This window comes from Phalaenopsis equestris, unplaced genomic scaffold, assembly GCF_001263595.1.
Source record: "Phalaenopsis equestris unplaced genomic scaffold, ASM126359v1 Scaffold000598, whole genome shotgun sequence".
NCBI lineage: Eukaryota > Viridiplantae > Streptophyta > Magnoliopsida > Asparagales > Orchidaceae > Phalaenopsis > Phalaenopsis equestris.
In genome coordinates this window covers 488,928-511,236 of record NW_018165038.1, presented here as the reverse complement: position 1 = coordinate 511,236, position 22,309 = coordinate 488,928, and the positions used below count along the sequence as shown (strand labels likewise).

The following is a 22,309-nucleotide window of genomic DNA, read 5'->3' as shown; positions in this document are numbered from 1 at the left end:
GTGTTCGTTCGTGTTCGGCTCGTTTTGGCTCGAAATACTACTCATCAAGTTTATATATATATATAAAGTAATATATATATATATATCTAATTGACTACAAGGCTATAAAGATTTATAATCAATTAAAATATTGATTAAGAAAATAGAATAAAAATTATTAAATTAGATTCAAATGATTTTTTAGTATAAATAATAATTTTTTAAATATTGCTCAAACTCTTATTGTCTTATGACTACATGACTAGGGTTGTTAAAAGGACTCTTTGTTCGTGAACAGCTCGTGTTCGGCTTATTAAGCAAATGAGCCGAACACGAAAACACTTTTTTAGCTCGAAATATAAACGAGCTTGGAACGTTTTTGAGACATTCGGGAAGGAGTCATACACGAGCAATTCTACCCCTTAACTCAGAAGGAGATTGTCATGAAATATAGAAAGAGGTTCGAGCTATTGTATAGACGAGGCGGGGGGTTTGGATTTCAGAAGCAGGATTGGAGTGAAGTTTCATTAGCGTCTAAAGCCCGACATACGGGGCAACACACCAACTATTGACATCGTGAGGACTAAAGGAGACGATGGAACTAGCGAAGATGGTGGAGGACAAGAGCTAGTTGAAAAAGGCCTGCAGGGGTAGCACAGATAGAGCGTCATACTGAACTATTACAACCACAACGATATCAAAAACTCAAACTGTAGAAGTCCAAACGAAAATTGTATATGACAGGAATAATGAGCCACAATCGGGAGCGACACTCAGGTGCCTTCAAATACAAATTTTGGAAAAGCGAGACAAGGGGTTATATTTTCAATATGATGAGAAATTTACCCCATGACACAATTGTAAAGATAAAATTACAAGTTTGCATACTGCATGATGAAAAGACAGAGGATGAAGAAATAGAGACAGTTGAAGTGGAGGATGGGGACCACTCTCACTTTTTTACTACCTTCAAAATAAGGCATCTTTTGGAGGGTGTATTGTTAAGTTGGTGCCCAGACTAAGGGCAATTTATTGTTTTTTACGCCTAAGGGCAACTTAGTCTTTTATTTTTGTTGTTATTGGGTATAAATAGGCTTATTAGGTTTAGGATTAGGTTTATGTATGAGATTATTGAGTTATGAGTCTGATGTTTAGGATTTAGGAGAAATCCTATTGTAGGAATTGGAAGAGATCACCTACCTATTGAATTATCGGTGTTTATCTTTGCATTTTTGTTGAGTTGTTTGGATTATTGAAGAGAATATTTGTGTTGGCACTAGTTTCTGTGAAAAAAATATATTGATTTAGATGTTGGATCATAACACCTACTTCACCTTCTTCAACAAGATATAAGTTCAAAACTTCAAGTCAACTAACCCGAGTCAAATCAGCAAGTTAAAACCAACAAAATCAAATCCAAACCAACACACAACAATCAAGATCAAATCAATAAAAACAAGTCAAACAAATACTAACTCATTGGGTTCGCTATACGGCACAAGAGTGAGTGCAGTCTATCCTATGAGTAAGAACTGCCTTCATTTCAAGATCATGAGTCCCACCATTGGGCATTCCTATAGCAAGTGAGAACCAATAATTGGCCAAGTCGACAAATACTTACTGAACCATGCTTTAAGAATAAACACAAAAATTCAAATCAAATAAAAAATATATAAATCTAAGCCCCACAAACTGTTCTATCAAATTTAGGGATAAGTTCTCTAATGTAAACAAGCCTCAAATCAAATTAGTCAAATAAATCCCTCATTAGATCAAAACCTTAAGTGTAAGTAAAGCCTACTGATTCCAATATTCATAAGACCATCTCTATCAATTTGAGAAATCAGTCCTCAAATTGACCCAAACCATTCTAATATTTTATTCTCGAATTCCCCAAATTGTATGGCAGATTGAAACAAATCTTCAAATCGGCCTCAAAATTTCAAATAACAAATTCCTCAAACCATCTCTTCAAAAAGTGAGACATTAAGAACTCGAATTGACTCAAAGCTAATTGAATTCATAATCTTAGAGCTACCAAATTAAGACATAAGCCATCTTCAAATGGTATTAAGACATGAATCGTACAAAATTGACACCCCAGGTATACTCGGGTTATCTAATTGGAAACGACTCATGGCAACTTACAAAACTTCCAAAATGACTTACAATCACCCACCTACCAAATTAAGACATAAGCCATCTTCAAATGGTATTAAGACATGAATCGTACAAAATTGACACCCCAGGTATACTTGGGTTATCTAATTGGAAACGACTCATGGCAACTTACAAAACTTCCAAAATGACTTACAACCGCCCACCTACCAAATTAAGACATAAGCCATCTTCAAATGGTATTAAGACATGAATCATACAAAATTGACACCCCAGGTTTACTCGGGTTATCTAATTGGAAACGACTCATGGCAACTTACAAAACTTCCAAAATGACTTATAGCCACCCACCTTCCAACATTGATAAAATGCATCTACTAGGTGAGCCCAGAACAACCAAACCATAGAATCTTAATTAGGATGACCATCCAACCATAAACATACCCAAATACAAAATAATAAGTAATGCGCACTATATTTGAGAGATCTTAAAATGTCCTTAATCAAAAGTTCTACGAGAATTGTAATTAACAATGGGAGATTTCGCCCATAGAAAACCAAGATCCCCCCAACTTAATTTTAACACCATATACGTCAAACTAATATCTAAAAAAAATCTATGGAAAGTAAAATAGCATCCCTCTGAAAACTCTAGGCTCCTTGGCATCCAAGCCCAAGACTAGGGAAGAATCACCCCCTTGAATTTCATAAATATTTTCAAAGCTAACATAATGTAATTGCTATCCTATTAAGACTCCCTTAGATCCATGACATGAAATTCATTCACAATGTAAAAGAAAACACTACAATTTTGAATATAACAGCACTAGGATTAAGTTATTTCTGTCCAAACGTGCAAAGTGCATAAACAGGTCTACAATTAATAAAATCTAATAGCACACATGAGTCATTGACAACTATGCTACACGTAATTTTTTATTCCCTTGAGTTCTTTTAGTTGATATTTTTTTATAAAACATAATATATGATATTACTAGATCTAGAATCCCATTATGTGGATCCCTTCAAACTCTTTGTGCAATCAAACTGTTTTTGTACGCAAAGTTTCTGCTTTTCCCTATTATGTTATTCTCCCTGCATTGCCACCTTTCCATTTGAGCATTCAAGGTAGATAAAGACATTCAACAACAATTACAACACCACAAATCCTGAAAATTGCCTTATATAACATGATATAAAAAGATAAGCCACCTGATGTGATGATTCTTTGATCAACCACAACGATCTGACATAGGTAGGACTACATTTACTCAATAATTATATGGGCAAAAATTCTACAATGGCAAGGTTTTCCAAACCTTGAGAGCGTGAGGATGCATGCAAGGAGAATCATTACCATTGAGATCACCTAGAGAATCATTCTTAGGGAGAGGCTGAGAGCACGTGAAGAGTGAGGCGAGAGAGGTCACAGCGAGAATGAGTAGTTCCGGTATAGAAGGAAGAAATATGAGAGAGAGAGAGAGAGAGAGAGAGAGAGAGAGGAGGGGAGGAGAAGTCAAATTAGCCTCATTATCAAGACATGTAGTCCTCATGTAAAATCCATGACATCCTCTCATAGACAAAATAAGTTAAGACTATCCCAGAACGGCTTCTATAAGTGTCTCCTCAAAGTTCAAGGCAAGGTTCATTATGCAAGCTTCTAATTTCATTCACTGTCATTACGGGGTCCCAAGCCCCGGATGTGAAAAGTTAAGTGGCATTAAGTAGTCGGTAGTCGGCGTAAAATTTATCGAAAAATCATGACATAATCATTTGGATCATTATGTAAATGCTAGGGTGTGTTGTATGGCCTGAACACACTGAAAAATATGTAAGGGCTTCTACACCGTCACCTAAGTGTAGTGTCAGATAAACAATGGTTCCCACATTACGAAGGATGATGGTAAAGAATTTAGTTCATGAAACTAATATTAGAATAGAATCTTCAAATAAATGTACTCTCACAGGTAAGTTAATAAAATTAGTTGATACTATGATTAATAGAAAAATAAATATATTATGTATTCAGGAAATTAAATGGGTTGGAGAAAAGACTTAGGAGATTGATAGCTTAGGTTTTAAACTTTGGTATTCAAGTAAGAGTCGCATGTGTGTATAATTATTGATAAGAGTTTGAAAGATAATATTGTAAAAATTAATAGAATTAAAGATATAATTATAGCTCTTAAGATTATTATTAATAGAATGATTTTTAATATTATAAGTGTTTATGCTCCCCAATTAAATATAAGTTCAAAAAAAAATTATTGAATGATCTAGAATAAGTAATATAAATGATACATCTTGAAGAACGAACTTTTATTGGAGGAGATTTAAATGGACATATCGGTAGAGTGGTAGAAGATTTTAGAAATATTCATGGTGGCTACGGTTTTGGAGTGATTAATGAAAAAGATAAAACCATATTAAATTTTGTTTTAGCTTATGATTTTGTTATTGCTAATACTTTATTCAATAAAAGATGAGAGCATATTATTTCTTATAATAATGAATCTAATAAAATATAAATTGATTGGTTTTTAATGAGAAAAAGATATCGTCGAGAATGTAAAAATTGTAACATCATTCCAAGTGAGAATTTAAGTACTCAACATCGATTATTAGTTTTCTATTTTAATATGAAGAGTTGTAAAATAAAAAATACTATGAATCATTATCATAGAAATAAAAATATTTTTATGAATAAGCTTCAAGATTTCAAGATTTGGGAATTTCAAGAAGATACAAAATCTATGTAGAATAAATTAACAAACATTATAAACAAGTGACAAAAGATGTACTTGGATAATCAAAAGGAAAAGTTTTTATAAATAAAAGTAATTTGTGGTGAAAAAATAATGTGCAAGCAAAGATCAAATATAAAAAATTATGTTATAAAATTTGATTTAAATGTAAAATTTTAGAGAACTAGAAAAAATATAAAATGACCCATAGGGAGTCTAAGAGGACAGTTTATGATGCCAAAAATTTTGTTTTTTGTGATCTTTATAATATATTAGAAACCAAATATGGTGAATAGATATATATATATATATAAACTAAAACAAAGAGAAAAGAAAAGTAAAGATTTAACGCAACTAAAGCGTATTAAGAAATAATTTACTTAAAAAAAGACGTTCAACACAGGTGGATGAGTTATTTTGAAAGTGTATTAAAGATGAAAATTAAGAAATAATTTTCTTAGAAAAAGACGTTCAACACAGGTGGATGAGTTATTTTGATAAATTTTTCAATGAAGTTTCTGAAAATACAATCGACCTTAGTAATCTTAATATTATTAATAATAAAATAATATTTCATTTTTACAATCGTACTAGTAAAGGAGTTAAGGAGCCTTTAAAGAAAACTAAGGGCAAAAAATTTGTAGGGTCTGATGATATCCCAATTGAAGTGTAGAAATATTTAAAATATTGGGGAGTTTCTTGACTTACTAAACTCTTTCATATTATTTTAAAAACTAAAAAGATGTTTGGGGAGCGGAGGAAGGGTACTTTGGTCTCCATGTCTAAAGAATAAAGGGGATGCACAAGAGTGTGCAAACTATAGAGGAATTAAATTGATGTGTCATACTTTAAAATTATAAGAGAGGGTAATTGAACATAGATTAAGACATATTACAAAGATTTCTCATAATCAATTTGGATTTATGTCAGCAGATCTACTATGAAAGCTATATATTTATTGAAAGGTTTGATGGAGAAATACAAAAACAATAGGAGGATCTACATATTATTTTTGTTGATTTAAAAAAAACATACAATAAGGTTCCAAGAGATATCCTTTAGAGAGTTCTAGAGAAGAAAAGTGTTGATATGACTCAAGTCATTAAAGATATTTATACCAAAGTTGTTACTTTTGTTTGAACAGAAGGAGAATTGACCAAATATTTTTTTACTTTAGTTGGTTTACATCATGGATCAGTTTTAAGCCCATAACTTTTTGCTTAGTTAGGGATGCTCTTACTGGACATTTATAGGAGGATGTACCTTGGTGTATGTTATTCGTTGATGATATCTTTCTTGAGACTAGAGAAAGAGCCCACGAAAAACTTGAATTATGAAGGATTCTAACGGCCTTTGTTTGAGTAGAACTAAAACAGAATACATGCCACTAAAAACTTGAATTATGAAGGATTCTAACGGCCTTCGTTTGAGTAGAACTAAAACCGAATACATGGAATGTAATTTTAGTAGTAGTAGCTCTATTGACGGAGTTGTAACTATGGATGATTAAATTATTAAAAGGAGTAAACGTTTTAGATATCTCGATTCTATTGTTCAAAGTGATAGTGATTCAAGTAAGTTGGTTGAAGTGGAGGAATGCTTCGGGCCTATTGAATGATATAAAAGTACCACTTAGACTGAAAAGAAAATTTTATAGGATGGTGCAGAGACTTGCAATGCTATATGGCGCAGAATGTTGGCCTTTAAAAGAAAAGCATAACATTATGCTAAGTGTTGTCGAGATGAGAATGCTTAGGTGGATAAGTGGCCTTAGACTTACAAACAAAATGTGAAATGAATATATTTGTGATAGCGTTGGTGTTGCTCCAGTGATGGATAAAATTAGAGAGACGTCTTAGATGGTTTAGTCACATTAAACAACGGTCATCTGATGATCAAGTAAGGAGAGTAGATGTTTTAGATTCGACTTATGTTAAGAAATGGCAGAAGTATACCTAGAAAGATTTTGGCATATTGTATAAAAAATGGTCTTAATTTATTAGAATTAAATGAAAACATGGCACTCAATAGGTCATAATGGAGAAAAAGGATTCATGTAGCCGACCCCACCTAGTGGGATAAAGGCTTATTCTTGTTGTTGCAATAGAATTAATATATGTAAGAGTTTAAACACAAGAATGTCACTAAAAATACACCCTCAAATTCAACTTTACAAACGGAATGAAGTTCTTTTTGTAAATTTCCACTCCACGTTCGCTAAGAAGATGTGGAAAGTTACTCAAATTGGATCAATCCTACTATGAAAGTTCCTAAATCATCTGATATCACAATAGTAGCCACAGAAGCCCCTGAATTCAAACCCATTAAAAGATTAATTTATGCCATAGTTTTTGCCTCTTGGAAGTCATCCAAAGTGACTAAAACAGAAGATTAAAAAATGGTTGATAATTTCATTACGAAGGATATAGAAGAGTTATGAAGATGAAAATTGTAATTGCAATGTCCAAGAAAGATTATCTCTAATGTATGTAATGCAGGATATGCTCTGCTAAAAAGATAAAAAGCATTGGATGTATAATGTCTTCTCCTTACAGTGGTTTTTACATCAGTATAATCTTTCTGCATTGAAGTTGCCTTCTCACGGAGAACCTGCAGTTTAAAACAACTGTGTTTATGAATTGGAAAAAAACTTCTAATATAAGCGCTAAAAGAAGGTTTAAAATCCCGAAAAACTTAAGGTAAAAAGCATGTAAGAGGGGGAAGTTGTATAGAATTTGCACACCTGCACAACTTCTTCAAAGTGAAGATCTCGAATGTCCTTGTACAATTTATCACTGAAAAAAAAACGCAAAAAAGAAATATTATAAAATAGCAAACGGAATGTAACGACATACAAACTAGCCGTAGTTGTTTCGAAGCATGAAATTTATTAAAAGCAAGTACTTTGATATGGTTGGAAGTAAGAAAAAGGAGTTTCAGTGGAATGAAAAATTGAAGTTCTTTTAAAAGAAAAGGCTAGAACATTGCAACTAAATTGCTAAGCAATAACTTTCTATAACATTGACCGAACCTCATATTGCAAATTCAAATTTTAGGAAGCAAAAACTAGATAAATCATATGATCATGAACTTTCCAAGAACTCGATGCAGAACAAATAGGGTAATTTCTCATCCAGAAAAAAAGAAAATTATTCATTTACGAAAAGTTTCCTTCATTAAAATGTATTATAATTACACCATCATCATCATCAAGATGAAGACACGAAGAAAATTCAATCATAACCACCGCCATCTATCAATAGAAAGAAATCATCGTCAACAGTGGAATGAAAGTGTTATCTTTATTGAAGGTGGCATAAGTTTAAGCATCATAAAATCAATTATATGGCTCCACAGTCTTATCAAATAGGCTTGGTCAAATTGTGCAAGCATGGCAGAATGCATGGACATCCACCCCTCTCCAACTTCCATGAAGATTATATTGAAATAAATAAGAATATAAATGGTAATTCAAAGATCAAGATACAATCATATTTTATTTTCGAATAATTTATACAAGGAATCAAACAATAAACTAATCAAATAATATAGTTTATGTTTTTTTTTTTTTTATGGCTTTTGGTAAGTGTTTTTGGTGTATTTTGTATGCAGTAAATATGTAATAGCTTTGTAGTAAAAACATACTTAGTTGATTTATGTTGGAGCATTGCTACTATGCATTGAAAATAGTAGAACATGGTGATTCCCTACTTCATGGAGACTTTAGTGAGTCTTCCATTATCTTCATAATATTGCATATTGTTCTTCTAAAAAATATCTATTTTTCTATATTTATATCATCTTTATGTTGTTATGCGTAGCCCACCCTCCTCAATCAAGAAAAGTGCTAAGCGGATGGAAAAATGCTTGAAACAGAAAATTTTGCACATAGATGAAGTATAACTACCTGGAATTAAGTGGAACCTTAACTTTATTCCTTTCTTGCTGAGCTCCAATAATAGAAGCATCTACCTCCACTGCGCCATTGTTCACTTGTAATATCTGTACTGAAAAAGACAGAAAATCTTCAGACAATATGGGAATCATTTAATATTGTAAGTATGTTGAACTCATATGAATTCCACATTATATTTTTCCTTGAAAACAGAAAAAATTTTGAAGAAAAGAGTAAACAACTGTCATGGACTCTTCATCTTTAAGATTAGAAGTGACAATTGACTCGTCGATAAATATTAAAAAAAATACTTTTAGAAAAACTTTGTGCGTCTTCTGGTGTTTAAATTTCCTATATCAGTTCAGCTTGTGTACATTATTGCAAAATTTTTTAAACAAATTTCTAACAATACCTCAGGCATTTTTCTACATTTTTACATCTTCATTCAACTCATTCCCTTTAATTTGTTACCAACCACTCCATGATTGTGTTATGTATTAGAAAAAGTGACATTTAAAATCACATAAACATTTGATAATTTACAGTTTTTAAAACACAGTGAAATTCAATGAAAGGAGATAATAACTGTTCCCACATATTTATAAACTATTCGTGCATATAAGTGCTTAGAAATTCTGTAGAATTTGCGGTGTCAACCTCGTCCAATAATCCTTCATAAGTCAATTGAAAGCACATTGGTGTCACCATATCCACCTGCACGAAAGAAATTACAAATTAAGTAGTCTGGCAAGCTTGGCAAACTCACAAATTAAATCCTTAAAAGAACATGAATAATCAAGAAAGAAGATCGGATCAACAATTTTGCTAACTATATCTGATAAAGTTAGAAACTGTCAAAAAGAAAAGCATAAATTAAAAGGGGGCGTTTAAATAAATATCACCCAATTCCTACATATTTACATAACTAACACCTAAACTTCGTTTTTTACAACGATACCACACAAATCTTTCCTATCACATCAAAAATATTGTTGATTTTCATAATTGAGCGGAATTATTTTATTAATACGAAAAGAGGGTATAAATACCCTCACATGAATCTTATAATATGAAAGACGAGAAAAAAGAAATAAAACTGAAAGGAAAGATATAACTCCTATATCTACAATTAATTAATTCATAATAATTACTTGGACGTAAAGAAAATGGCATAATATAGAAAAACCTAAAATATGAAAGGAAATAAATTCAATCCAAGGAAATAAATTCAATCCTCGCTAAGTTTAACGAGAACAAATTATTTCCTAATATAATTTCTAACACTATTCCACAAGTTGAAACATTGTTGACAATCATGTTCAACTTGGATTTGAAAATATCAAACAATGGAGTGAGGATGATTCATTGTGAGGTAGAACTTGAAGTCTTTATCCCGTACTTGATAATCAACCCCAAGAGCATTTAGAGATATTTTTAGTTAACTATAGTTGTCTTTGACTGTCGTTTGTGCAGTATCTGTAGGCAGGTGGAAGACTCCTGCAAGTAATGTTGCATGAAAGTTTGCAGGAAAGTAAACAAATTACAGGAAAAGATGCAGGGCATGGTCTGCAAGAAAAAAACTTCGAACGAGTGTCTGTTGCAGAAAAAACATCCAGATGAGGGTCTGTTGCAAGAAAAAGCTACGGAGGAAGATATGTTGCAAGAAAAAGCTGAGGGTCTGGTGCAAGAAAAAGGTTTCGGAAGAGAACCTGTTGCAGGGAGAAGCTCTGAATGGAGCTCTTACTGCGTGCGGATGGCGCACGCATCTTGCGTGCGTCGTCCAATGAAATTAATAAAAAAAATTAAAAAGTGGGCCCACTGACATACACTTTTTGGTAAAAGATGAGTTTTTATTGGCCCACCGCACGCATCTCTGCGTGCGGTGGGCGGACGCAATAATTTTACGTAGAACAGTTAAATGAGGATCTGCTGCAGTAAAGAACTTCGAAGGAGGGCCTTCTGCAAGAGCTTCAAAAGTTTTGGAGGGCCTGCGGCAAGAAAAAGCTTCAAAGAATCACTTCAATGGTGCTTAAATCAGTGAAATTGTTGTGTGAAGTTTCACAAGAGCGCTGCACTTGCTCTATGCATGGAGAGAAAGAGCAAAGAAAAACATCATGTTTTAACACTTTTGATGCAGAGGGCGACGCTAACCATGGGTGTGAAAGGTCAAGGAAGGCGAAGTCCGCAACTCTATAAAAGTCATTAGGGAAGACTTCTCCTTAGATATCCCTAACATAAACAATAATAAAGCTTCCCAGCCCATTCATATTGAAATCTTCCCAAGCCAGCATTGTCCTTTGCTCATGAAAATCAAATGTATAGACATAGCCAGAATGTGCACAGCACCAGCAACACTAATTAGAGAACCACTACCAGTCCCTGACTCCAAAACCACACGGCCCGGAACAGTTTCCAGGTAAGATATCACAAAACTAATATCATCAAATTATAAAATCCAAGTACTGTGACTGATAACCAAAGTCCACAACTCAGATGTTGGAAATAAGAGATGAACAAAACGACCCTTATTGATGAATACCTTGGAACCAAAAGGTTTCCCTATACAGTCAGTATGCCTATCTATTTTGGGAGTCAAAACCCTCATTTATTTTGATAGCTTTCATGTTATGATGTCTCTCATACAAAATCACCATATAGACATCACAGATGTCGCGCTGAAATGCATTCCTTTTTGATGGATTTGCTGAAAAAATCCTCATGCTAAAACATGCAATCTATCGCTAATACCCAATATGTTCCACAAAAACATTATTTTTTCTTCTGAAAGTGAATCATTGGGTCTTAATAGTAGTATATCAATTCAAAGGGGTCGTGATACATGATTGTGAAACTGAAATTAAATCATGGGTAATTTAGGAAGAGAAAAAGAACAGTTTCAAGGGGCAGTGGTGTCTCCTCGTTGGTAGTTGAGTAACGTCGAGAATGGAAAGGACGCGTGAAGGAAAAGGCAAGCAAAGATGACAGATTAGATTCTAGAGAAAGGTGTCCGAGTTTAGGGTATGGGTGGTTCAGTGGCTGGTATTGCACTTGGATTATATTAATTTCAACAATTTCAGCGTCAACATGGAGATACGGATGCAGTGAAAAGACTGCAGGAAGATGAACCTCCACTAAGAAAGCCTGTAGCAACTTGCAAACTGCATGAAGTTTTCAAGCCGGTAGAGAGGATTTCCGGATGCTAGGGACCTGTGAGGACAGAGTTTCATCAGCTAGTTCCTGCAAGGAGTTTCGGCGGCTAGGGCCAGCATAAAGAGGAAGCTTCGGATGCCTAGGCCCTGCAGGGAGAGGGTCCCAGAGGTGTAAAAGGCTGCAAAAGGGAGTCCCGACGATGGGAAAGGCTGCAAGAGGGAATTCTAGAATCGAGAAAGGCTGCAGAAGGAAATTACGGTGACGGGGCCTGTAGGGAGAGGAAGTTTCCAGTGGAAAAAAATGAAAAGAAGAGGCGGAGGAAGGGCCTTCAGCACAGCAAAGATTGTCGAAGGCAAGGAATAGGAAGTTTACGGCGGCAAGAGATTACAGGATTTGTTTCAAATCTTTGATACCATGTTGATTTTCAGAATTCAATGAAATTTTTTTATTGATATGAAAGAGGGTATAAATACCTGTATATGAATCTTAGAATAGAAAAGACAAGAAAAGGGAATCAACATGAAAGAAAAGATATGACACATATATATCTAATTAATTCATTCATAATAATTGCTTGGATATAAAATGAACCATGGTAAGAAAATAAATCTAAAATAGGAAAGGAAAGAAATTTATTCCAAGAAAATAAATCTAATCCTCATAACTTTTAACGGGAATAAATTATTTCTTAATATAACTTAACAAATACCCCCCATTTTAATTAAAAAAAAAATTTAAATACACCTGTTCATCATAGGCAAGATGGCATGAATGTAAAAATTGAAGTTTAGGGGTTAGATATATCAATACATAGGAATTGAATGGTATGTATGTAAATAGTTCAAATTAAAATCAAATGCAACTTGAGAGGAAGTTACATACTTGTAAAATTCATCACCATCATCTGTAAGGCCTTCTACAATTATCCTTATTCAGTGCTATGTCGTGCCAAATCTAGTTTACCTAGTTGTATGTAAAAGTTGTTTGCTATGTAAAAACATAAGAATTGAGTGTTATGTAAGTAAATCTTCCAAAACATTTTTACATTCTTATTTACGCCACTCTAAATTTTTCAATATGTGACTTCTTCGTTGTATGCACTCTAATTCATATAGCATAGCCAACATAAATGAAAAAAAAATGCAGTGTGCATTCTTTAATTTTTGCTTGCTCAATAAATACTATAGGAACATGTTGCCTGCTAAGAATATGAAATGAATGGGTTTTTGAAAATTGATTTGAATAATTAAAGCCAAATGTAAAGGGAATTACTTGAAGGAAAATTCAAAAGCATTAAAACCTCAGTCATTCCAAAGCAACTTTATAAATCAGGTAGAAAGATTTAACAAATTGAAGAGCAGTTATATAAGTGGTGCTATGAACAAATTTTAAATAAACAAATAGAGTATTTACCTCCCTGTCAACCAAGATAAGCATATTTATCTCCGGAGTCCCCATCTGGAGCGTGGTAGTATTAGTTTAATTATTTTGGAAGATAGTGGTATTACAGTATGCAGTAAATCCAAAATTAAGTAAGAACAAAAAGGTAAGGATTTTAACAAAAAATTACATCAGAAGCATTCACTGGCTCTTCCACTTGCAAACTATTCAAAATGTCAACAATTTTTGCTGATCCTTTTCCTTTGGCCCGGACAGTAGGTATAACTCCAAATGAAAACTGAAAATTTAAAATTACACCTCCTTCAGAAAAAGTAACAAGTGCAGATCGAATTGAATGTTGCAATGTAAGTTAAAAAAATGCCAACTTCACCATATTTTTCGTTAATAACCTTATTCCAACTATTAATAAAACTAAGCATAAGCTCACAATCAAACATGGATTGAAAATCTAACATCCAAAAGAGAGATGGATACCTCTAGTTTATGAATGGCATTTGCAACATGCCAAAGAGCACTTGTATCACCATCGATTACACATTCCTTAACAAAATAAAAAGTAAAGCCAATCTAGACTTAATAACAATGTGACAAAATAAATTTTAGATTATCATTTTGAGTACCCCGAAAGCTAGGTCAAGTTCACATGATAAAACATCTTCATCCACTGGCAAGATGTACAAGGGGTACTCTCCAAAAGTAATTAAATGATGGACTTTCTCCTCCTCTAAAATCTGCACCAATAAGGATTATACATAAAAAGGTCATTTTTATTATAATATAAAAATGAACTAACTAAACTGTTAAACTTGGATATTTAATATTTATATTTAACATTTATGTATGTGTCTATTCTTTTGTCATCCATAATAAAAAGTTCAAAGTATATTATTTTACTTAATTTAATATTAAGTTTATTTAAATGAATATTCATAACTCAATCTATTAAATTATAATAAAAAACTAAAGAGTATTTTTTTAAAAGTATGATTGTGCCCCCAAAAAAATATTTATTGACTTAACCATTGCACATACTAGCATTTATGCACATCAACTGAGATAAAATAACAAGCAAATAGGAGATTCAATAGCTTCAACTTTAATTGGACTGTAGTACTAGCAGCATAATCCAATTCTTCTAAGATTGAACAGTATCCAGTGAAGATTATATTAAAAAAGAATGCTGATATACTAGGGATCATGAGGTCGGGACAGAAATGGTACAGATAGCAAATATTTACTAGAGCTGTTGAAATGTATAAATAAAATGACTGCTTCAACATTGTTAAAATGTGAAATTATTCTATTTCTTTCTTTCAAAATTTCATTTATGTTAGCATTTTACCTTAAAAGCATATGCAATGCCCAGGGATATAAACATAAATGCATTAATTACAGAAATTTTCAATATTAATCCATACGAAAATTTACTTACATAACACTCAATTCATATCTAACATCTAAACTTCAATTTTTTACATATATACCATCCTACCTATGCATGAAAAGTTGCACTTCACCTTTTAAAAGTTAAAATAGCAGTATTTTTTATGTGCAATGAAAATTTTGGGTGGCATAAATGTCAAAAGTAAAATTTAGCTGTTAGATATGTAAATACATAGGAATTGGGTGGTACACCTCTAATGCATATAGTGAACTCAAGTGTAATGGTAGCAGAAACACCTAGGTGGTATGTCTGAGAGTGGAAGGAAACACGTAGGATGTACGAAAGATATTAGAAGGAAACATGTAGTAAGACAATGGTAGAAAAAGGAGAACGAAAGCGCAGCTAGTTCATAAAACCTGCCGAAGGAAAGGACAAAAGGTGGCGCTGATGCAAATTGATGAGCTCAGCTATTTTGCAAGAGTTTGAAGGAGCAAATAGAACCTTGTCCAAAATTGCACGGAAATTTTAAGGGGCATTTACATAGCATATCACCCAATTCCTACCTATTTACATATCAGACACCTAAACTTTACTTTTTACATTTATAAAGCCCAAATTTTTCATATCATATCAAAAATACCGCTAATTAAAGTGAAATACACCTTTTCATGCATAGGTTAAGTGGCATATATGTAAAAATTGATTTTTTTTTTTTTTGTGTTAGATATGTAAATCCATAGGAATTGACTGGTATGCGTGTAAATCATGTTGCCCTAAAAATGCAAGATACGTGCATTCGTTAAATTTGACAATGTTGCCGCGAATTTTTTTTTATGATCAGTTTTTGCTGTATTTCATTACTAAAGAAGATGAGTCCTCTGAAAACATTTAAAAAAAAATTCTTGATGAGAAAATGGAAAAGAGAAACTCCGCATGTTTCCACTTTAGGCTTTCGTATAAGTTCATCGTAAGAATTTGTTTGTAGTGATTACCATATGTTCAACCTAATCCAACTATTTTGTGTTGGTTCTTTCATGCCATTATCACTACTCCCTACTGCAAGAGTGAAAAAGGTCTTGATTCTAATTTAGCTAAATCCTTTATGTAATCTTCTACCGTGATAGCCATATCATACACTATTTCTTCAAAATGCTTTAGCATTAACTTCATAACGCACCTTATTGGCACTTCTTTTTGTTACAAATCCCAAGTCTTCGCAATATATTTTCTAAAACCACATCCAATGCACCGTAAGCACACACTATATCCCACATACCCACTAGTTTTTTATCCTTCCTAACTTAGTAGTTTGTGCCCCATTCTTCTTAAAATCATCACTTTTTCTACATTTAAAAAACATTTATATGTCAATATTAATTATAAGTTTGGTATAGTTAACACAAGTTCCATGGAACAAAACAAAAGTGTAATCTTCACGACATTATTTTCGTTTTCAATTAATCATGTACTTGTAAGAAGATAGATAAAAAAACAACAATCGGCATTTGGGGAAAAGATAGGATCAATGATTCAAGCATATGCATTAGATTTGTTTTAAAACTAATGCAATATACTATCAAGCGAAAAGATAGGATCAATGATTCAAGACATATGCATTAGATTTGTTTTAAAATGAATGCAATATACTCTTCGGTTGATTTGTCGTTTATTGTACCCATTTCAAAAAACCTAATGAGTATAAAATGCATTCTAACAAAAATTTAGTTAGGATGACTATATATATAGATATATATTATTCAGGTCATCCTAACTAAATTTTTGTTAGGCAAAATCAATATGTTTCAAAGTTCAATGATATTGAATGATATTCAAAATAAGCACATCAAGTGAAAAATAGAGTGAGCCCAACCAAAATGGGCAAGGCCATGGGGACATTTTCAACAGACCGCCCAATTCCTATGTATTTATGCATCTAACACTTAAACTTTATTTTATACATTTATGCCACCCAAATCTTCTATATCAAATAAATAATACCACTTTTTTAACATTTAAAAAGTAAAATACACAATTTCCTGCATATGAAAGGTGGAATATATGCAAGTATTAAATTTTAGGTGTTAGATATGTAGACACGTAGGAATTGAGTAGTATGTATGTAAATCTTCCAAATTTTAGGTGTTAGATATGTAGACACGTAGAAATTGAGTAGTATGTATGTAAATCTTCCAAAATACTAAAACTTTACAAGCAAACCTTTTCACAAACAACTGTGCGACGTGGGACAAAATAAACATAGTACTCCTTCTGCAGCCCTTTTGAAACATCATTCTGAATGTGGGATGAAATGAACTTCATCAAGTTCAGCTGAGGACGAACAAGATACAGGACTTTGGAGCATTCTGTTTGAACAGGTTCAGCATGCCGCAATTCTGTGCCATTCTCCTGTTTCAGTGCCAGAGCGCAATAAATCACCACAAGGACGTTGCCATTTGTTGTCTTACTAGAGCTTCTTCAAGCTCAAAAGTCACACAAAAATACATGATCTTTATTCCCAGAAATACATCACCTTTAGCAGAGAAGTTTGGATGAGCAGTGAAAGTGAACCCCCGAGCTTAGGATCGATGACGAGACACTTCTTCCCGCGAACCTGTGAGCATATAGAAGTTTGAGTACTAAAGGAAATATTCGGCGACTTGAAATCACGGGGTAAACAAACAGGGAGAAACCAACATTCTTAAGAACGTTAAGAAGCTCCTTCTGCGAACGCTCTCTGCATCAAATATTTAAATTAAAAAAAAACAAAACAATCGGTTTGCTGGATAGAAAATTGGTCGGAAGTTGCCCAGAGAAGGAGGATAGTGTACCTGAGCGCCGTGAAATTGACAGGGGCGTTATCGAGATTCGGGATCTGCGCCATTTCGAGAGGCGAATTCCACTCGTCTTCTCTCTTCTAAGATATAAAAATGGAAGGGGTTACGGGTGAAGCGGACCAACACCGGCCATATGAACAGTGTGCAGTAGTCCTCGCACTGGCTGTTTCGTAGGACGGGTGAAGCGGACCAACACCAGTGTGCAGTAGTCCTCGCACTGGCTGTTTCGTAGCCCGTTTTAAGCAAGATTTGCTCGGGATTTAGGCTAAATCCTGCCAATTGTAAGAAATTGCATCCATCGGATTGGAGTTTCGGAGGACTTTGTGCTTCGCGATGTCGGCTTTGCTTTACCAGCTTGACATTTCGGTCACGAAGGCGATGGTTTCGGGCAAAACCTGTAAAGTGGGGGAAGACTCGGCAAGGGTTTCGGGTAGGAGAGAGGTGGGAGAGGAACATGATTTCGTCTTTAATTTGATTTAATGTAAGTTAGCTTAAATAATTAATAATTAATTTATATATTATCAAATTAGTTTTAATTAAAGTAGTGTTTGAAAATCACGTCTTTTCTGTGTTTTTGAGAACAGCTTTTTTTATTTACGTTACACGACTAATTACTTATTAACTAATGATATTTATATTATTATTGAACTTCTTTATATTAGTAAAATTATTATTAATGATGAATTTGTTTAATAAATATATTTATTTATCGGTGTAGTTATAAATGAATTAATTAAAGTAAACTCCTTTAGAATAAAATAGTTATATCATTAATATTTATTATTAAGCTTTTAACTCTAAAACATTTAGAAATAATATGATTGTTTTTTAAGACATTTGAAGTGCGGGAAATATGTTTTTGACACAAATTTGCTTCTAAAATTATTAACAACTTAAATCCTGCTAAAAGTTGTCAAAAAAAATTTAGGATTTATTAAGATTTATTTATTAACATTATGATCATTTTTTTTAATTTAATCTTTTTAGGATTTGATAAATATGAATTTACAGCATTTATTTAATCCAACTTGCAAATAGAAAAAAATTATCCTTTATGATGTGACAAAATAAACAAGCCGCACAACTGCCTTCTCAATTAAAACTCAACCTCATAAAATTAGAGCTTTGATTCTAAGTTAAACTAAACACTTCTTGCAACCAAATATTTCCTTCATGATATGAAAATGTGAACAAGCGGCGTAATGTTAAATTAGGTGAAATTGGCAAGGTAATGTTAATTGTCTGCTCTGGTAAGACTTTGGGCCCGTTTGGGGCTGTTTTTTTGGTGCGGTGGCGTTTTGAAAACGCACCTGTCCTGTTTAGGTAAATTACGTTTTGGCAGTTTATGCGTTTTCAAAACACATAAAACAGAGTTTCCATACCGCACATATCTAAGTGCGGTGGGAGCTTATTGGCAATGATCTGACTTTTCAAAAAAAATAAAAATTTATAACAGCCACTGCACCTAGCTTATCAGCAGATTATTCAATAAGCTACAGTTGCCCCAAACAAACCCTTTACCTCATAAAAATCATACATTGAATTCCAACTTTCAATTGAGATTGGCAGCATGCTAATGTTAGATTAGGCCTTAGTTAAAAGAGATGGAAAGGTGACTTGGCTCCAATGGCGAAATTGAGATGGGGAATGCTAGTCGTAGTGATAGTGGGATGTCGAATGACCGTTAAACCAGACCAGGGACAAGGTTCCATAAATGTTATGCCAATTTGTCCCACTCCCTTTCCTAGCCTGCTCTGCAGTTGTCTCTATAGGGAAAAAATGTCTAATGTTTAAAATATAAATATTTTCGTTATATTACTTATAACAATCTTAATTGATTAAAATATCATTGTATATTTATTATCAAAATGTCATTGTATTGTCATCATCTGACACGAATCTCGAGGCATGACACAGATTTCAAGGCTATATTTTGAATAAGAATCTTTCAATTTTTGATAAAAAGTAATTCAGAACTCCAATTTCAGCAAACTTATAGTCAAACTGACCAGCTCGATGAGATTGACATAATGACATCAAATTCATTCCAATCCGAGTCAAATCAAGCCCAGATCAAGTCATTAAACAACTTTTAAAAGATTTTCAAACAAATTCGAAAGATCAAATAGATTTCGACACTAGCAAGCCTACACTCAAATCGAGCGTCTCGACAAGATAAATCCAATGAACCCAATATTGCACGATTCTTATATCGTTAAGGCATTCAAATGTTTGTTAAACGTCATTTGATCCGAGGAAGCTCTTCGAACCATCCGATCAAAACGGTTCATAATTATGCATTACTGACGCTCAGAACACCATAAAAAGACCCATGACTTGCATTAGAAAGGGGGCATAAGCCTTGGGAGAGAACTTGAGGCTTTGAGAAGAAGCTGAAGTCCAACACCACCGTCGCTGCCGACCGTCATCGACCACGGCTGATCGCCATCGACCCTCACCGACCGTTGTTCGCCGACGGTCATCCACCACTGCTGATCATTGTCAACCACCGCTGACCATACATCGTCAGTCAACATCGTAACTTGGAAAATCTTGTAACCTGATCCATATTTTGATATGTAAGGATTTATGAAGTTGACACCACTACAGCGCAAAAAACTTGATCCTTATGTGAAAAGTAAGTTGTGTAAAATATATATAATTATCGGCAAATAATAATGGGATTCTACGCAAGTATGCGTATCGTTATCAAGTAATAATGGATTTTATATTTAAGCCCCAAATATCGATCACACGGGGAAGGAGCAAGTTAGCATTGATAAATTTTAACATAAAATCAAACAAAATCACTCTCACTAATTTTAAATGTTGAGATATTAACCAAACTAAATTACTTAAATATTAGCAAAATGGAAATGCAAATTTTGAATAATAACTACCAATCTACTAACTATGTTTATGTAATGAAGATTTCTTATGTGAAAAAACATCATTCCCACTACAATGAAATTCTGGTGAATTGAGATGAGATAAATGTTTATAATATGTATTGTGTCAAATAGGAGTAATTTTAAGTTTCTACCCTGATACAGTGCATGGAAAATCATTGGTTAATCTTAGGTTTAGTCCCTAAATATGTGGTTAGGCTAGGAGGATACAAGCTCCCACTTCCTTTCACCTGAAGACTAACTCTAGGTTTAGTTTTTAAACACTAAGATCAAATTGGATATTTTAGTTTATCACCCTAAAGATTCTCCAATTCTACACCCAACAAATAATATTTTCCTATTTATTTGCACTTAATTTCTTGAACGAATTTCTCCTTAATGAAATCAAATGTGACTCTCACTATGTTGTAGAACTCTTACTTCCTTTCCCGGATTATATGTTTCACAATCTATTTTAACAAATCAATTGGTCAGATTGAAAAGTAAATTAAGTTCGGAGTTGAAAAATCATCACAATTTATTTTATATTTTAATTATGTCACATCCATTTTATCTCTTCATTTCACCATATCTTAGAGTAAGGGGAAAGATAGAGTGAACTACTCAGATTTCATGAGAAAGATATGACAAAACATAAATTTCATATATAAAAGAAAGTTCTTACAACACTAAATAAACAAACAAACTTATCTGGAACTCTTTCTCAAAGCAAATCCTTTGTAGCATTTCCTTAGAAATGCAGAAAGAAAAACTCTCACTTTTCAACACTTTTACATAAAGTTTCACACTAAATATCACCACAAAAACTCTAAACTATGAAAGCAAAATCACTAATTGACTTCAATATGGTGGTGGAATGAAGATGGATTATGAAAGTGTGGCGTGGTGGAACGTTGTGGAGCGAAAAATGAACGTATAGGAGCTCCTTTTATGATGAAATTTGGCCCTAAATAAAGCCCAAGGTCGATTATCCAAGAGGTTCCTAAAAAAACTCTTCAAAAATCTTTCAAATACATCGAACCTTTTAGAAACGGGGTCTGAACCGCCTTTAGCGGCGGCTGCTTTAGCGTCGTCAGCACTGAGTAAAAATTCCTCAACGACGTTGAGTATTTCCTCAAAAATGTCATTTTAACTCCAAATTTCATTATTTTTGTTTTCTTTTTGCTTTAAGCCCTAACTTTTTGCTTTAAGCCCTAAAAATTGTTTTCTTTTTGCTTTAAGCCCTAAAAATCAACATGTAAGAAAGCATCAAAATAACTTTCATTAAAGTGCAATATCACAAAAAATAACTATAAATTATGGGTCTAAAAATGCATATATTTTCGGTGTATCAAAATCCCTCAAACTTACATGTTACTTGTCCTCAAGTAACTTCTCTACTACATAAAAATATGAATTAAGGTAATGAATTTAACTTTTAGACTTCCATATTTTAGTTCTCTAAACATAATAATTTAACTTAAGAAAAATTCAAAACAATTCTAGTTGATACTAAAGGTGTAAAGATATTCAGTAATTAAGTCTAAGGTTTTTATCCTCTATTTCTTTCAAGAAAAATTGCAATTTGTTATATTAAAGTCACTTATTAAATTCATATGAAAAATAACTTCATAAAACTTTATTAATAATTAAGTTAATATTCAAATCAAAAGTTTAGAAATGTATCAAAGTCTTTTTCCTTAAATTGATTCAAGTGAAGTCAATTTTTAATTAGGCATATCCTCAAGCTTCTCCCCACATATTTTCTTTTTCTTTTATTTTTTCTTTTCTTTTTTTTTCTTTTTTTTTGTATGGATTACTATATCTGGATAGCCTTTAATGATTTTGAACTTCACTATCATCTTCATAAAGTTAAAAACTTTTTACATTTCTTCACTTAACAATACATTTCTTCA

At 32.9% G+C, this 22,309-nt stretch overlaps 1 protein-coding gene and 1 pseudogene across 3 annotated transcripts in view; both read right to left on the bottom strand.

The window, feature by feature from the left end:
• Window positions 1-17,673, bottom strand: part of LOC110029604 (vacuolar protein-sorting-associated protein 33 homolog) — a 32,616-nt gene extending 14,943 nt beyond the window's left edge. For all 3 annotated transcript variants that reach the window (XM_020731960.1, XM_020731961.1, XM_020731962.1), the window contains exons 1-12: window positions 17,500-17,673; window positions 17,366-17,405; window positions 17,202-17,282; window positions 16,889-17,077; window positions 13,908-14,018; window positions 13,762-13,827; window positions 13,457-13,564; window positions 13,300-13,344; window positions 9,394-9,450; window positions 8,749-8,843; window positions 7,585-7,636; window positions 7,395-7,451 (exon numbers count right to left, since the gene is read on the bottom strand). In XM_020731960.1, the coding sequence (XP_020587619.1) occupies window positions 7,395-7,451; window positions 7,585-7,636; window positions 8,749-8,843; window positions 9,394-9,450; window positions 13,300-13,344; window positions 13,457-13,564; window positions 13,762-13,827; window positions 13,908-14,018; window positions 16,889-17,077; window positions 17,202-17,282; window positions 17,366-17,405; window positions 17,500-17,552 (954 nt within the window). In that variant the 5' untranslated portion in view covers window positions 17,553-17,673. The remainder of the gene's footprint in view (window positions 1-7,394; window positions 7,452-7,584; window positions 7,637-8,748; window positions 8,844-9,393; window positions 9,451-13,299; window positions 13,345-13,456; window positions 13,565-13,761; window positions 13,828-13,907; window positions 14,019-16,888; window positions 17,078-17,201; window positions 17,283-17,365; window positions 17,406-17,499) is intronic.
• Window positions 10,707-11,456, bottom strand: LOC110029603 (annotated as a pseudogene).
• Window positions 17,674-22,309: the final 4,636 nt, after the last annotated feature.